The sequence below is a fragment of the Emys orbicularis genome, chromosome 2, assembly GCF_028017835.1.
Source record: "Emys orbicularis isolate rEmyOrb1 chromosome 2, rEmyOrb1.hap1, whole genome shotgun sequence".
In the NCBI taxonomy this organism is placed as follows: domain Eukaryota; kingdom Metazoa; phylum Chordata; order Testudines; family Emydidae; genus Emys; species Emys orbicularis.
The window spans coordinates 245445767-245463366 of record NC_088684.1 but is presented as its reverse complement, the minus strand read 5'-3'; the positions used below and the strand labels follow the sequence as shown (position 1 = coordinate 245463366).

Sequence of the window (17600 nt, the reverse complement as noted above, 5' to 3'; positions counted from 1 at the left end):
TGGAAGTCAACAGGAGTTCTACTTGACTGCAGAAAAAATATAATAATGGCTAAGAGTTAGGACTGCAGGACTAAGTGCTATATTAGTTAAGAGCAATGCAATGAGTCATGGAGAGAATCCTTCATTCTGAATTTTCTTTGCTTGCACTGGCTGATGTGACAAAATTAGCAATGTGCAAACACAGGGTCCAGTCCTGTTCCCATTGAAGTCAATGGCAGGGGGCCTGATGGACTGCCCATTGGAGTCAATTGAAAGCCTTCTATTAATTGCAGTGGGTGTTGGATCAGGCCTTTGCTTCCCAAGACCTTGAATGGAAGCAGATTTGACCTATGACTTTTCTGTGCTACTATATACTATATAACATATCACATAATTTATGACAACGCCAAAAACATCTGAAATCTAGAGGGAAGGTTTAGAAATGCATATTCAAAGTGGGAAACTTAATAAAAATTAGGACAATACTTACCTTCATCAATAGTATTTAATTTTAATGAGATTTTGCAGTCATTTTCAAGTTGGCTAAATTTGGGACAAGGAATAGGAATTCTACTTTCTATTGTCAGTCTGTATTCTCTTCCATCTTCTGATATATTCAGTGACTCAGGATGCAGCTGGCATATAAAAAAGCATGCTAAGAATGCAAATATTTACTTGAGATTATCTTACTGTGTGAACTACCGTAATAACAGAAAATTGCATTTTCTGTATAACTTTTTAAAAGTTAAAATCCAGTTTTTACAGCTGTATAAAACAAATATGTTGTCTACAAAGTTGTCTCCTAGTGAAAGCAAAATCCAGAAGAAAATGAAACATAATATTTCCCCTAGAACCTGTCTCTGTAAACTAGCAATATAGATCCTTGTATAGTACACATAAGAGAATATAGTTAGGGCTAATTTACAAAGACACCTTAAATTGGGCTATCAATATAGGGTCCAATTGTGCATGTAAAATTGTGTGGAAAAGAAAATATGTTTACATTTTACAAAGCACACTGCAGAACTTAGCAGAACATGGGGCTAACATGGGTCCTGATCCTGCAGAGATTTATGCATGTGCTTAACTTTATACACTGTGAGTAATCCCACTCACAGTGGATAAAGTTAAGCATGTATATAAGTCAGTGGAACAGTCCCTAGGGGGGCCATCTAGCTGGCATCAGTGACTGCAGAGGCATAAAAGTAGCTTAGGAGGCACCTTTGCCTCCCCACCACCCGTGGAACTTGAGCTCAGCAGAGTTGAGCTTTGTTACTTATTAGTTCACTATCAATCCATTTGGAGTGTCCAGTGATCATACATTGTCTTGTTGCTTACTTGGTCCCACCTTCTCTTCATTTAGCATCTTTAGCAAGTGTGATTAGAATGAAAAAGCACAAAAGAAATAAAAGCATTTGAAGTTGAGTTCTTTCATCATCTACTGATGCTAGAGTATTTAATAGGCAAATAACAATCTTTTAGAATACATGCACTATTACTACAACTGTAATTAACAACAATAATTAGAAAAGCTTCTGTTGCAATAGAGTAGAATATTGTTTCCTTTCCAAAGTACCTTAATGCCAGCAAAAAATTCACTGCTCTCAACAGGTAGGCTTTGTATATCTGTTTTTTCCAAGAAAAAAGTAGAACTGCTACAGAAGATCTGTGAACAAAGGTAAAACAGGAGTAACAGAGCAACAGTTTTTTGGATGACCATGTGGCCTATGTAGGATTGGCAATTTACCATGACTATTAAGCAACTGGCCTTCTGATTGGCTACTAATGCAATGTCACTACCAAACAGCCCAGGTAAAATGGTAGGGAAATGTTTTTACATCTTTTATTTTTTGGAGGGGGGTGCAGGGGTGCTGGAACAATTTGTATAGTGGGTGTGCTGAAATCCATTGAACCAAATTGTAAACCCTGTGTATGATGGAAATCACTTCAAGCCAGCAGCACCCCCAGCACCCCTAGTTCCAGCACCTATGGAGGGGTGAGGAGAGAGCATTAACCCTCATTTTAACATTTATGGGTAGAAAGCATCTTGTTTTTCAGGGATTAACACCTCTGTTCTTATAAAAAGTACTAGGGGATCTGAGGTCTTGATCCTGCTCCCACTGAAGTAACGACATAACTTCAATTGGTTTTAATGGTGCAGGACCAAGCCCTTAATGTTCGTGAGTGGTCAAGTGTTTCACTTTACATCTAATCAAAAAGACAGATCCTCCAACAATATACTGCCCTGACCATCATATTAGGGCAGTGGTTTGTTACTAATTCAGGAGGAGAAGAGCCTGGTGCTGAATCACCAGTACCTCTTGCTGCAGCAGCTAGGCGTTATAGGCTCTTACCTACATACTGATCCATCCCAAACTCACTTAATTTACAGGATTTTACAAACTCACAGTAGAAGGTAGCAAAGATGCAAGTTCAAACTAACAGGGGCACAATGCACACTGTACATAGACTGACAGCCCCAAGACCATGATGGCAATAATCACTACTGATGTACCCACGAGGTTTCTGCACTCATATTGGCATCACTGATTATAAACAACAACTAAAGGCACAGTACTGCTGCCAAGAAAATGTATATAGAAACACATTGGTACCCTGCCTTTAACATTTACTGTTGCTATCTGCTGAGCATATATGAAATGATAGGTTGGTAAATAAAATGGGCATTGAGGAAAATAATATATTTACTAATATACAAAACGATTCTATTAAACATACCCTGTCTCCGAGTCTGAGGTTTATGCCATCCAGTTCTAACAGTGAGAATGCCTGAACTGTTGTCTCTCGTCTCAGTTCTTCTTTGAAGTCTTCAGAAGCAAGCCTGGACCAAGTTACAATAAATCCCACTGAACTATTTGTGAGAGGAACATCAAAAGTACACCTTAAGTAAACACTGGCTTCAACCAACTCTGCCACAACTTCAAGTGAAGTAGGAGGTGGTGGTGATGGGGATGGAGATGATGAAGGAGACAGTCTACCTACCACAAAACATACAATGTACAAATAAAAACAAAACAAAAACATAATTTGTGAATTTCATTCTGAGGAGAATCAATATTGGTTTATGTTGACTGAACTCACATTGAGAAAGTTTAAATATCAGTTATAAAAGCAAGAACGTTTACTCTTTCCATATATAGACTTCTTTTGCGATTACATTTTATAAAGTCAGTGAAATAAAGAAAACTGGTGAGAATCACAACAAGAAAAAAAATATATTTTTCCTTTTGCTAGTTATTAAAATAAGAAAAGTCCTTTTTTAGATATTGATTATTCATAGCCTGGAGAGAAGGGTGAAAGAATTAAAGAAGATTTGCTATTTTCTTTATAAGAACATTTGGATAGCAAAACTACCACTGCTTCAAGAAAGGGGAGGGGAGGAAGGTAAAATGGAGTGAAATAAAAGCCAACAACAAAATCTTGCCAGAGAGCCAAAAGTAACAGACAAATCAATTTGAATAGCTGAGAGGAACAATCACTTAGCCTGTAAACAAAACTAGGAATGGTCTAAGTGTAGTGGGACAGTATGCAGGCAGCAGAGTTTGCAAGGAAAGGGGTGTTGTTGAGCGCCAGCATTTAGGTATGAAAGGAATCTTCAAATCAAAGTAACTTGTAAATCAACATTATTAACCATTATTATTACTTATTTAGTACTTGTGTATGGATTCATAATGTGAATCACATTTTACACAGCAATTACAATCTAAGGCCCTGCAAGAGATCACATGGAGAGTCCTTAGGTCCCCAAGGATTTCCACTGAAAACATTGCCAGATGCACATGTGCAACCCCAGATTTATAAAAAATATAAATATAATAGATTATGGCTACACAGAAATATTTACTGAGGGTACATCTACACTGGAACCCCCCAACCCCCTCCAGCAATGGAAAGTCCTAAATATGTTGACAGTATCCCTTTCACGGATAGACATTGAGATGTGTATTTAGTATAAGTGCCTGAAAAAGCACTAAAAGCTCAATTTTTATTATAAAACTATTAAACCTGAAAAATAAGTTTAATATTTTAATGTTCCTTTCAGAATGCCTCAGACCCCAAGCGGGAACACCTACACTGCTATTTTTAGCCCTGTAGCGAGAGCTCCGTGAGCCCAAAGCAGTTGACTGGGCTCTGAGGCTCACTGCCATAGTTGTTTTGTTTTGTTTTGCAGTGTAGACGTACCCTGAGACACAAGCTGTTTCTTACCTGATCACTAATGGTGCTGTTTTAATTTCTTCTAGGCAAAAGGACAAGATACTTCATTTACCAACAACAAACGTAAAAAATATAACAAAATCTTGAAATTATTAGGTCCTGGTTATAAAGAAAATCATGAAAGTCAAGACAAAATACTTACTACTACAGACACCTTGAGTTTTCACTTCCCCAGGATCACAGGTTTGTGGTTTTGCTTCTGAAACAACAATAAAAAAGTTGCTTAAGTACTATATCTATAAATAGATTAATTATACACCAGCTCTTAAAATATTGCTCCATGTTAAGTAATGATAAATATAATCAAAACACTAATTAAAGGCTAACTCTGGTATCTGCAACCAGATCAATCCTCGCAATCAGGATCACACAGTACAGTGATGGGAGTCAGTACAAAACCCTAAGATGGGCAGATCAAATAAATAGGTCGTGTTAAGGGGCAGGGGCATGAAGCACCCACACTGCCCTCCCACACTGGCTAATACAGAGACTGTCTTTCAGCATGTACCTCTGGATTTTGGCTAGTGACTAACCAGGAGCTAAAGCACGCTCCTGAATAGGGATGCTTTTCTGAATAAAAGCCTAAATGCTTTATGGAGTAATTCAGACCTATGACTCAGCTGAATTCCATGTAGATTAATTTTGAAAAATGATGGCCTAAGAGTGGCCTAAGAGATATAGCATTTGTGCAATTACCATTGTGCAATTTGTGTAATATGCAGCAAGCAAATCTCCCCTGACTCTTAATAGGTACAACAGCAGTGGTGCCTTAACTAAACATGAAAATACTTGTACAGTTAGAAACATTTTAAAAAGCACCTAGTCAATCACAAGGTAAAACAGAAAAACTGAGATCCAACCACACTGAAACACTCATGAGTTAGCAAGAATGGGGAGCAGATTATGCTACTCCATGTTACAAAGTTTGTATTTGTTTCTCATCCCACACTGGTAATTACTTTTTGAAAACTGGCATTTTGCAGCTGTCAAGTGCTAACGAGGAAACAGTTAGCAGACAAGGCAGCAGGAAAAGCATAAAAGTAAAAAAGACTTTGCTTGTATGCTTCCAGTTATTAGGAAGAGACAGGTTTCAGAGTAGCAGCCGTGTTAGTCTGTATCCGCAAAAAGAACAGGAGTACTTGTGTACTCCTGTTCTTTTTTTAGGAAGAGACAGGTATTAGTAATGGCGATATGATCATTAGAAACATAGATAGATAGGTTTGCGATGACCGGGAGAACCACGTGGTGACTTGCCTGCCTGGTGCAAAGGTTGCGGATCTCTCAAGACATCTAGATAGACTTATGTGTAGTGCTGAGGAGGAGCCGGGGGTCGCGGTACATGTAGGTACCAATGACATAGGGAGGGATAGGAGAGAGGTCTTGGAGGCCAAATGTAGGCTGCTGGGTAAGAGATTGAAGTCCAGGACCTCCATGGTAGCATTCTCTGAAATGCTTCCAGTTCCACACGCACGGCCAGTTAGACAGGCAGAACTGCAGGGTCTCAATGCGTGGATGAGACAATGGTGTAGGGAGGAGGGGTTTAGATTTATTAGGAACTGGGGAAACTTTTGGGAAAGAGCGAGCCTATACAGGAAGGATGGGCTCCACCTAAACCAAAATGGAACCAGATTGCTGGCACTTAAAATTAAAAAGGTGGTAGAGCAGATTTTAAACTAAAGGCTGGGGGAAAGCCGACAGGTGCGGAGGAGCACATGGTTCAGACAGAGACATCCCTTAGGGGAGGATCTATTAATGGAGATTCTCTATGTCCTAGTTAGGAGGAGAGTATGCAAGATGATAAAATATAGGTAGGATCTGATGAGAAAGAGTCAAATGAAAAAAGTCTGATTCAATTACACCATCTAACGGGAGACAGCTAAAAAGTGACAAGTTTTAGAGTGCGTATATACCAATTTTAGAAGTCTAAATAATAAGATGGGTGAACTAGAGTGCCTCATATTAAATGAGCACATTGATATAATAGGCATCACAGAAACTTGGTGGAATGAGGATAATCAATGGAACACAGTAATACCAGGGTACAAAATATATCAGAAGGACAGAACAGGTCATGCTGGTGGGGGAGTGGCACTATATGTGAAAGAAAACATAGAATCAAATGAAGTAAAAATCTTAAATGAACCAAACTGTACCATAGAATCTCTGTGGATAGTAATTCCATGCTTGAATAATAAGAATATAACAGTAGGGATATATTACCAATCACCCAACCAGGATGGTAATAGTGACTGTGAAATGCTCAGGGAGATTAGAGAGGCTATTAAAAAAACCCTCAATAATAATGGGGGATTTAAACTCTCCCCATATTGACTGGGTACATATCACCACAGGATGGGATGCAGAGATAAAGTTTCTTGACATCTTAAATGACTGCTTCTTGGAGCAGCTAGTCCTGGAACCCACAAGAGGAGAGGCAATTCTTGATTTAGTCCTAAGTGGAGCACAGGATCAGGTCCAAGAGGTGAATATAGCTGGACCACTTGGTAATAGTGACCATAATATAATTATATTTAACATCCCTGTGGTGGGGAAAACACCACAGCGGCCCAACACTGTAGCATTTAATTTCAGAAAGGGAAACTACACAAAAATGAGGAGGTTAGTTAAACAGCAATTACAAGGTACAGCACCAAAAGTAAAATCCCTGCAAGCTGCATGGAAACTTTTTAAGGACACCATAATAGAGGTTCAACTTAAATGTATACCCCAAATTCAAAAACATAGTAAGAGAACCATAAAAAGAGTCACCGCGACTAAACAACAAAGTAAAAGAAGCAGTGAGAGGCAAAAAGGCATCCTTTAAAAAGTGGAAGTTAAATCCTAGTGAGGAAAATAGAAAGGAGCATAAACTCTGGCAAATAAAGTGTAAAAATATAATTAGGAAGGCCAAAAAAGAATTTGAAGAACAGCTAGCCAAAGACTCAAAAAGTAATACCAATTTTTTTTTAAGTACATCAGAAGCAGGAAGCCTGCTTAACAACCAGGGGGGCCACTGGACAATCGAGATGCTAAAGGAGCATTCAAAGATGATAAGGCCATTGCAGAGAAACTAAATGAATTCTTTGCATCCATCTTCAGAGTTGAGGATGTGAGGGAGATTCCCAAACCTGAGCCATTCTTTTTGGTGACAAATCTGAGGAACTGTCCCAGATTGAGGTGTCATTAGAGGAGGTTTTGGAACAAATTGATAAACTAAACAGTAATAAGTCATCAGGACCAGATGCTATTCAAGCAAGAGTTCTGAAGGAACTCAAATGTGAAATTGCAGGACAACTAACTGTCATCTGTAACCTATCATTTAAATCAGCTTCTGTACCAAATGACTGGAGGATAGCTAATGTGATGCCAATTTTTTTAAAAGGACACCAGAGGTGACCCCACCAATTACAGGCTGGTAAGCCTGACTTCAGTACCAGGCAAACTGGTTGAAACTATAGTAAAGAACAAAATTGTCAGACACATATTTGAACATAATTTGTTGGGGAAGAGTCAACATGGTTTTTGTAAAGGGAAATCATGCCTCACCAATCTACTAGTTTTCTTTGAGGGGGGCAACAAGCATGTGGACAAGGGGGAGCCAGTGGATATAGTGTATTTAGATTTTCAGAAAGCCTTTGACAAGGTCCCTCACCAAAGGCTATTAAGCAAAGTAAGCAGTCATGGATAAGAGGGAAGGTTAAAAGATAGGAATCAAAGGGTAGGAATAAATGGTCAGTTTTCAAAATGGAGAGAGGTAAATAGTGGTGTCCCCCAAGGGTCTGTACTGGGTCCAGTCCTATTCAATATATTCATAAATGATCTGGGAAAAGGGATAAACAGTGAGGTGGCAAAATTTGCAGATGATGCAAAACTATTCAAGATAGTTAAGTCCCAGGCAGACTGTGAAGAGCTACAAAAGGATCTCTCAAAACTGGGTGACTGGGCAATAAAATGGGAGATGAAATTCAGTGTTGATAAATGCAAAGTAATGCACATTGGAAAACATAATCCCAACTATACATATAAAATGATGGGGTCTAAATTAGCTGTTACAACTCAAGAAAGAGATCTTGGAGTCATTGTGGATAGTTATCTGAAAACATCCACTCAATGTGCAGCGGCAGTCAAAAAAGCTAACAGAATGTTGGGAATCATTAAGAAAGGGATAGATAATAAGACAGAAAATATCATATTGCCTCTATATAAATCCATGGTACGCCCACATCTTGAATACTGCGTGCAGATGTGGTCGCCCCATCTCAAAAAAGATATATTGGAATTGGAAAAGGTTCAGAAAAGGGCAACAATAACAATTAGGGGTATGGAGCATCTGCCATTTGAGGAGAGATTAATAAGACTGGGACTTTTCAGCTTGGAAAAGAGATGACTAAGGGGGGATATGATAGAGGTCTACAAAATCATGACTGGTGTGGAGAAAGTAAATAAGGAAGTGTTATTTACTCCTTCTCATAACACAAGAACTAGGGGTCACCAAATGAAATTAATAGGCAGCAGGTTTAAAACAAATAAAAGGAAGTATTTTTTCACACAACGCACAGTCAACCTGTGGAACTCCTTGCAGAGGATGTTGTGAAGGCCAAGACTATAATAGGGTTCAAAAAAGAACTAGATGAATTCATGGAGGATAGGTCCATCAATGGCTATTAGCCAGGATGGGCAGGAATGGTGTCCCTAGAGTCTCTGTTTGCCAGAAGCTTGGAATGGGTGACTGGGGATGGATCACTTGATGATTACCTGTTCTGTTTATTCCCTCTGGGGCACCTGGCATTGGCCACTGTCGGAAGACAGGATACTGGGCTAGATGGACCTTTGGTCTGACCCAGAATGGCCGTTCTTACGAAAATATGACAAAACTCAGGCCATGTCTACACTAGAGAGTTTAAAGCGGCACAGGTGTACCGATGCAGCTGCACCACTCTAAGATCTCCCATTTAGCCGCTCTATGCTGATGGGTAAGAGCTCTCCCATCAACATAATTAAACCACCCCCAACAAGCAGCAGTAGCTATGTCAGCGGGAAACACTCTCCCGCTGACATAGCACTGTCCACACTGGCTCTTCTGTCGGTGTAACTTACATCACTCGGGGGAGTATTTTTTCACACCCCTGAGCAACATAAATTATGCCGACAAAAATGATAGTGTAGACATAACCCCAGTAGAGCTGCAGAAAAAAGTCTTTGGCTTCAAAACGCGCTTCAGGCTCAGAGCACCCATGCAGCTACTCTTTACTAGCTACTGCTGCTACTCCCCTACATCAGTTTTAATAATGGGAGTTTGTGTGCCATGGAATCCACTGACCAGATCTCTAACTGGTGTCTCACACCCTCTTCCTCCTCTTCATGAATAATTCATCCAAACAAACACAGGATGCAAAGTTGTCTTGCATGGGTTTAGTTACTTTCACACTGAAACTACAACATTTCTGTTCTCTTTGCCCTTATCACACCCCAGAAACGAGGCTTAATAGTTAGTTCTCTGTGTATAGATATAGGGGCTAATTCTGTGCCACTGAAGTCAATGAACATTTTGACATTGGCTTCAATGGGAATAAGTAAGACCATAGTGCCAAATTCTGATACACCTACTCCCAAAGGGACAAATCTAATGCCCACTGATGTCAATGCAAAGACCTAAACATGTTAACAGTATCCTTTTCACTGATGGACACTGAAATATGTTTTTGGTATAAGTGCCTTAAAAAAGCACTAAAAGCTCATTTTTTAAAATATAAAACTATTAAATCTTCATGGTAAGTTTAATATTTTAAATGTTCCTTTCAAAGTGTTATCAATTTACTAAACAGCATTAAGCCTTTAAGGTAAATGTACTTCTGTTATTTTTTTGCAGTTCATTACTTTCTGTTTAGGAAAGAAATATCTCTGAGTTTAACTTAACACTGAAAATGTATTCCAATATTTAGCATGTTTTATACTATAAAAATAAATGGTTTATTACCCCATACACATTTAGAAATCTGTTTGTGTAAGATGAGTAAATAAATTACACTGGGTAATGAAAAATGTTTGTACTTTAACAGTATATTTTCCTTTATTTATTTTTTAAATAAAAGCAGTTAATTAATTGTCATAATTATTTCTTCCCTCATGTAAATCAATAAATGTGAATAAATGATTATATTTTACTACAGAATGAAAGTACTCCATTTCCTGATAATGAAAGATTTTCTTAAATTCTTTAATTAAAATGCTAGATCACATTTTGAAAATAAATTTTGACCCTTGAAGTTTTAGTTCAAACAAATACATTTTAGTAGAAGAAACTTTTCTATTAGCAGAGTCATCAGATGTAAATGGAAGTTTTCTAATCTATTAAGTCATGTCACGAGGTACACTCTCTACTAGGGTGCCTTCTCCTGGCTGTTCTGGAAATTAGCTCCTTCCAGGTCCGACACCCCCTTCCGTCATTTGTCCATGCATCCCGCAGCACCTCTCTCCCTCTCTCTCTGACTCGGGTGCTCCTCTTCATAGCTTGGCCCTCTAGCCAAGTCACTATGTGTTTTCCCCCATCCAGGGTATCAAAGTCCCAAAGGACAAACCATCCCAGGCAGTCTCCAAATCCATTGCCCTGACTGTGCCACTTCCTCAGTGGCTGGTAGGGGAAACCAGGCCTGTCCTCTACTCCCGGTTCCAACTTAGGGACCCTCTAATCAGCAGCCAACATCTGCAAGGTCTCACCTTGCTGCCATTTCGCTAAGCCTTTTCCTACTGTGCCTCTCTCAAGCTTCTGCTCCATCATCCTTCTGGGTAATCCTTCCTTCATGTCCCGGATACCCAGGGTTCCTATTCTCCCCCTAGATTTCCTTCCTTCCCTCACCTATGTCCAGAGAATGGCTATAGACTCCCTCACTGCAGCCCTTTTTTGCTGACATCTTCTTGGCTTTATACTAAGCTCATCTGTTCCATCTCTGCTGGGCTCCATCAGCAATCCAGGGTTACTTAGGCCTCCTAATTTCCCAGTTGTGATCTATACACTTAACTGGCCCCTTCTCAGCCTCATTAACCCTTCCTAAGCTAGTGTGGGGTGAATACCACATCAAAGTTGTTTGTAAAATAATGTGATTTAGTGCATTAGCAGATCTGTATTAATTTAAATAATATATAAGGAAGCGGTTATCAACCTGCGACCCGCGGACCACATGCGGCCCAATTAGCATACAGCTGCAGCCCAGCTGTGTGCAAAAAAAAATTCAGAATTTGCTGCTCTGGTCTGGCAGGGGCTGGAGCTGGCTGAGGGGGAGACAGCATCTTGCAGCCTGCACCAGCGCTCCTGCCAGCAGGGGGCTGGTGAGTGCCGCAGTGGGGCAGGGGGCTGGAGAGTGAGTCTGTGGGTAGGTTTGGGGCGGGGTGCCTCTGGGAACTAGGTGTTTGCCTCAGGTTTTGGGTGGGGCTCTGCTCCTGGCCCCGCTTCTCGTGTGTTGGCTGCCGGCCCCACTGGACACTCTGCTCCTGGCCCGGTGCTGGGGATCCCGGGCGCTACCAGCCCCGCACCGCGGAGTTCGGTCCCAGCTTCTGCTGGCACCACGCAGCGTGATTTGGGGTCCGGCTGCCCGGCCTGTACCCAGGGCTCTACTCTTGGCCCTGCTCTGGGTAGGGGCTCTGGGCATAGGGGACGGTGGGCAGTTTTAGGGGGGGGGGGCTGTGGTTCTCAATCTGCGGCCCACAATGATTAACAGGTTGAGAACCATTGCTACACGGTAAAATATCTGTACATTTTCATACATGATAGATTAGACTACTCTGATTTGCTACTAATGCAGTACATTAGCACAAATTCCTAAATTCTAAGACTTTGATATGGCCAGTTTTTTCCCTAGTTATCCAAAATCACTTGAATCAGAGTTTTTGTGAAGATGACGTTAAAGACCAAATTTTCAAAGTGGCCTTAACCCAGCCTTTAAATTTGCATCTGCAAAAAGACTGTATAAAATTGATAGTACAAATCTAGGCCCCAATTTAAGCATATGCTTAAGTGCTTTCCTGAATCAGGACCCTGTAGCCCATGTGATGGGGTTCTGTACTAGCATAGGGATCTGTGCTAGAAAATCTAATTGCAGAATAAGGATACTAGCAGACACTTGATAATTTGGCCCTAGTTGCAATTCCTTTGGGAACAAACAGGTGGTCTTTACAGGAACTCTACAAAGATACTTTTCCAGTTCTTTTATGCCCCATTTATACAAATACATTTGTTATTTGTTGGTATTTCCAACTTTAATTTTTTTTTATAAAATGCGCATTCTCTTCAGAAAGAAAAATATAGTTATAGCAAGACAAATAAGGTATTTTATTAGTGGATCAAACCACTACTAACTGATACATGCGAAGTTGAATTTCTTGTATTTTTAAATACCCAATAACTCAACAAAATATATTCATACATATAATTTTATCTCACCATGAGATCTCAACAAATTATTGATCTACACTATCAATATTACAAATAAAGGCTACAGGAAAATTTTAAAATGCATGTTTTCATTTTCAAATGTTTACACTCAATAAGATGCCAAATCAAACAAGGAAAAACACATTAAAATAATGAATGCTAAATCAAAAAAATGATTAAGAGATATTTACTAGCACACACGCAGATTTTGTAGAATGATAGGATGTGCTTCCTCACCTTCTGCACAATACCCCATGCATCCTTGAGTGGGCTGTAGCAAATAAACAAAGAATTCTCCACAGTTCCTCACACTGACAGGGATTCGGAAAAGGCAGCAGTCTTTTGTAGTGCTGAAGAAAAACTGCCATGTTGCACAAGCTGTTAATTGTTTGATCTCACCCGGTGGAGGCATGGATTCTGACTCCGTTAGAGATAACCAGACAGGGGCTTGAGTTCCACAGTGATTCATCTTTAGCACCAAGGAAAAGCAGTTTAAAATAGTTAATACAGTACCAAGCTGCTCTAGTGTTTAATGCAAGATACATATGCTTTCAATTATTTTACTGCAACAGCTTTTAGTAAATGGGGAATTCATCTCCACATGGAAAATGTGTGTTGTGTTTTTACATAGTTGAATGCAAATACACAATATACATGGGCGCCAGGTTTGTATAATTTTTGGTGGTGCCCAGAACGGGTCCAAGCAGAGCCGTCCTGTCCATAGGACGGACCAGGGCAACTGCCCCAGACCCCGCACTTCAGGGGGACGCGGGGTCCAGGCAGAGCCATCCCATCCATAGGACAGACTGGGGCAACCGCCCCAGGCCCTGTGCTTTGGGGGCCCCCACGCTTCAGGGGGACATGGGGGTTCAGGGCGGCCTGGGAGGTTAGCGGGGGGCCTGGCACCGGCAGCAGCGAGCAACCCGGCCCCAGCCCACCCCTGCTCTTCCCCCTCCCTGCCCCCCTTCCCCTTCCCACAAGCCCTTGCCCCACCTCTTTCCGGCTTCTGCCCCCTCCCCAGAGCGATGCTGGGACCCGGCGGGGCGGGGCAGGGCTGGGGCTGGGTCGCTCGGTGCTGCTGGCACCAGGCCTCCCCCAATCCCACCAGGCCCCCCGCATAATCCCACCAGGCTGCCCTGGACCCTGCATCCCGCTGAAGCCCCCCAAAAGTGCGGTAAGCCCAAACAGTGGTGGAGCTGGGCCCACGTTCCTAAATATTGGTGGAGCATGGGCACCATGGGCCCATATAACTCACCGCCTATGACAATATACACAAATATTGGGCAAGTCACTTAATCACTCTGTCCCTCAGTTCCCCATCTTTAGAATGGGGATAATAGTGTTTCCCTACCTCACAGCACTCTTGTTAGGACAAATTCATTAACGTTAAGAGGCACTCTGATACTACAGTGATGAGTGCCATAGAGAAGCCTACACATACATTTTAAGCTCTGCTATACTTCATCTAACTAACGATTCTACTGGGCATAAATTGCTTTTCTCACCTGTGGGTCTGCACAAGTTTCACTCTTATCAGTCCTCCTGCTTAGTATACATGTAAGGCTGCCAAGGGCAGATTGTGAGATGGTGTGGGCTGCCATACCACACACATGAAGAAGAACCCCTGTGCTCTACATCTGCTCACCAAAAGCAGACGACGTAATTCCTGTGATGTGCAAATGTCTGAATGATATAGGGACCCATATACAAGTGGTTGGTACATGCTAAAACTGGCTATCAAACAGAGGACGTGCTAGTTGGAAGAAGAAAGAATTTTGAAGAATTTTTTTGAAGAATTTTAAAGGTCAGCTCTGCCATTGACCTATTGTGATAACTGGGCATACTAATTTATCCTAATTGTGAGTTCAACTGCAAAAAGTGAGTGTAAGTTAATAAGATGTTGTAATAACCTAGAACAACAAATATTGATGGGAAAAGGTGCAAAAGCAAGACAGAAAGGCCTACTGATATAACTCAGGGATTGTGGTAAACAAGAGAAGTGGGGAACCAGAAATCAGTGAACCAAAACTGGTGTGGCTGAAACTAGGCCTAATTGGACAAAATAAGGAGTAGATGGGCTATTCCACTCACCACTCCCTTTTGGGGTCCTTAAAGAAAGAGACTTTGAGAGAAAAACTGGCTACTGGAGAGAGCTTCACCAGCCCCACTACTTCCTGGGACCCCGGATCTTCTTCACCCTAATCCTGAGTAATGCCTGACAAGACCAGGCCAGAGAGATGAAGCCAGAGGAAATCTCCAACTTCACTGGCTCCAGATAAATCCCAACCACTGCCTGGGATGTGAGACTTTGTCTCCCTCCCCCCCCCATGTGTCCTTTTCCTTCCCTACCTTATTTTGTCTCTTTCCTCTCTCTCCTTTTTCCTTCTGTGTTACAAGAGTCTGGCTTAGCTGGGCAAGACTGCATATTCTGCAACACTGCCATAAGTCTGTGACCAAGAAGGCAGCTAAAAGCAGTGCTCTAAACAGCCTGATACTGGTACAAGTTTGCCAGATCTCGGAGTGGCTGATATGACCATGTACTGAGCCCATGTTTTTTTCAACAGTGAGGTTACAAGTGAGAGTCAACATCAGAGACAGAAGCTGCTTTTTCTATCTTTACAGTTCTTTCCCCTCCCCCTTTTGAATCTATCTTGTTTTGTCATCTTCAGAAATGGGATCTTTAACAAGAGCAACAACTCTGGCCCATCTCAACCAAACTTCTTCTCTTTTCCTCAAAAGGACAATTATTACCACCTATGATACCATCTAAGACTGTCAAACCAGGGGGGTTTCATTCTAAAAACTCTCCAGATAAAGGGAAGGGGAACAAAGTATAAAGTTAAGAATAAAGTCTTACTTTCAAGTTCGTTAACTGTTTTTCCTTTGGTTTTGTATCTTCAATAAAAGGTTAGAAGGATTTTTAATGATGTGTTTGGCATGGTAATAAGCAGACAGAGGTCTCTGTAAGCCAAATGCCAAACCTTGTTTAATACTGTTTAGTGTTGGAGAGTGACTGGGTTATGTTAACACCTTTCGCCCATATATTCCATCTAAATTAATACAAGAGATCTGCTGTGTGATCTTGTGCAAGACACTTCACCTCTTTGTGCCTCTGTTTTTAATTCCACCACTTTGCCTACCATGTCTATTTATGTTGCAAGCTCGGTAGAGCAGTGATTATCTCTCATTATATGTTTGCACAGTACCTAGAACAAAGGGGCTCCACTCTCATTTGGGATCTTTAGATTCTAATGTCATACTCAGGCGGGCTCAGGCTTTGGTCCCCCCTCCTGGGGTCATGTAGTTATTTTTGTTGTCAGAAGGGGGTCCCGGTGCAATGAAGTTAGAGAACCCCTGCACTACAGCAAAAGAAATTGGAGCATGAGAGAAGCCTAAGCTCTTTGGGGCAGGGACCAACTTTCTGTTCTGTGTTGTACAGCACCTAGCACAAGAGGCCCTGGTCTATGACTAGGGCTTCTAGGCGCTATGGCAATACAAATAATAATAGCAATAATAATAATAAAGGTAATGGTTCTGAGTTTACCAGACTAAACACTCATGTTAAAAGGTCCCCTCTCTATATATGGTGTGCTATTGAAAGATATCTGAGAAGAAACACCTTGAGGACATAGGTATATTATTCTTTCTCTTTCTCCAGAACATTCATTTTACAATTAAAATGGAAAACCACCTTGCTGCTAAAGAGTTAGTGCAGTGGTGTTAAAACTAGCACTTGGAAAAAACTCACATGAAGATCATGAATCTGAAATTCTGAGGTTTGTATGAACTTTGGAGAAGTTTCAGTCTGGTCTTCTCCAGCAGGATCTGGGATAACCTTTTACCTCAGATGACTTCCTGATAGAGTGAACTCTGATGGCCGGCCCTACAAAGAATTTTTTCTTATACAGACTCACAAGCCTATCACAGAAGATCATGATCTCAGAAGGAAATTTTCTCTCTTGAATCTAGGAGGTCATGAGCCCAACATTAATTTATCAGGTGAACAGAGTCCTGTGAGATGAGATTTTGCTTTAAAGAAAGTCTGGAACAGAGTGTTTGGCAGAGTTTGAATCTCTGGCAAAGAGTTCATTGTAGCTTGAATTAAAAGTTTTCTAATAGTCAGAGGGACTGAAAATGAAAGAAATTTTCTACATAAACTTTCATTTTTTTACTTGAGTTGTTTTATTTTGGCCATGAGATTAGATATATATACACAGATGTGTTTCTGCAGTAAGTGTAGAAAACACCGTTTATAAATGACGTGCTGCTTAGGTAAAGAGCCAGTTTTTTTTCAACCTACCAGTTATGCTCTGACACTCTCTATATTGGATTGTATATGTTTTTAAAATGTGTGGGTTCTTTTTAAATTAAATATTTGGGTTTAAATTTTCAAACTGGCCTCTGAAAATATACCAAAAAAATTGGGTGAATACCTGTTTGTTTGCACAACTATGGCAGTTAGACATGCAATTGCACAACTATGGCAGTTAGATGTGCAACTGTCCAATCAACGTACTGTCAAAGGGTTGGGGAGAATTTGGGCCCAACTTCATCTGTGCCTGGTTTACCCCACACATCATGGGAGTGACAGTCCAGAAAACATGTTACTGACAGCTAGGCCTGCTGAGAGATAAGCTACATCCTGTGCTGTGTGTGGAAAGAGAGCTGGCAGGAACAACAGTGTTGTGGGAGGCACTCCAGGAACTGGAGAAAGACCAGTGATGGCTTCCTGTTGTAAGGAATCCAATGTGGAGTGCTAGGAGGAAAGCAACGTGCTGGGGAGGCTCCTCCATAACCAATGGGGATTCCCTATGAGGCACAGGTGCTGGAACTAGGGGTGCTAGAGGTGCTGATGCACCCCCTGGCTTGAAGTGGTTTCCATCATGCACAGGGTTTACAGTTTGGTTCAATAGCTCTCAGCACCCCCACTATACAAATTGTTCCAGCACCCCTGATA

General features: G+C 41.1%; 1 protein-coding gene across 1 annotated transcript in view; it reads right to left on the bottom strand.

The window, feature by feature from the left end:
* VWDE (von Willebrand factor D and EGF domains) overlaps nucleotides 1–17600 on the bottom strand; it is a 66588-nt gene that overhangs the window by 33862 nt on the left and 15126 nt on the right. Inside the window, exons 3-7 of the mRNA XM_065398452.1 lie at nucleotides 12881–13112; nucleotides 4358–4414; nucleotides 2719–2978; nucleotides 1556–1645; nucleotides 470–614 (exon numbers count right to left, since the gene is read on the bottom strand). Coding sequence (XP_065254524.1) covers nucleotides 470–614; nucleotides 1556–1645; nucleotides 2719–2978; nucleotides 4358–4414; nucleotides 12881–13112 — 784 coding nt within the window. The remainder of the gene's footprint in view (nucleotides 1–469; nucleotides 615–1555; nucleotides 1646–2718; nucleotides 2979–4357; nucleotides 4415–12880; nucleotides 13113–17600) is intronic.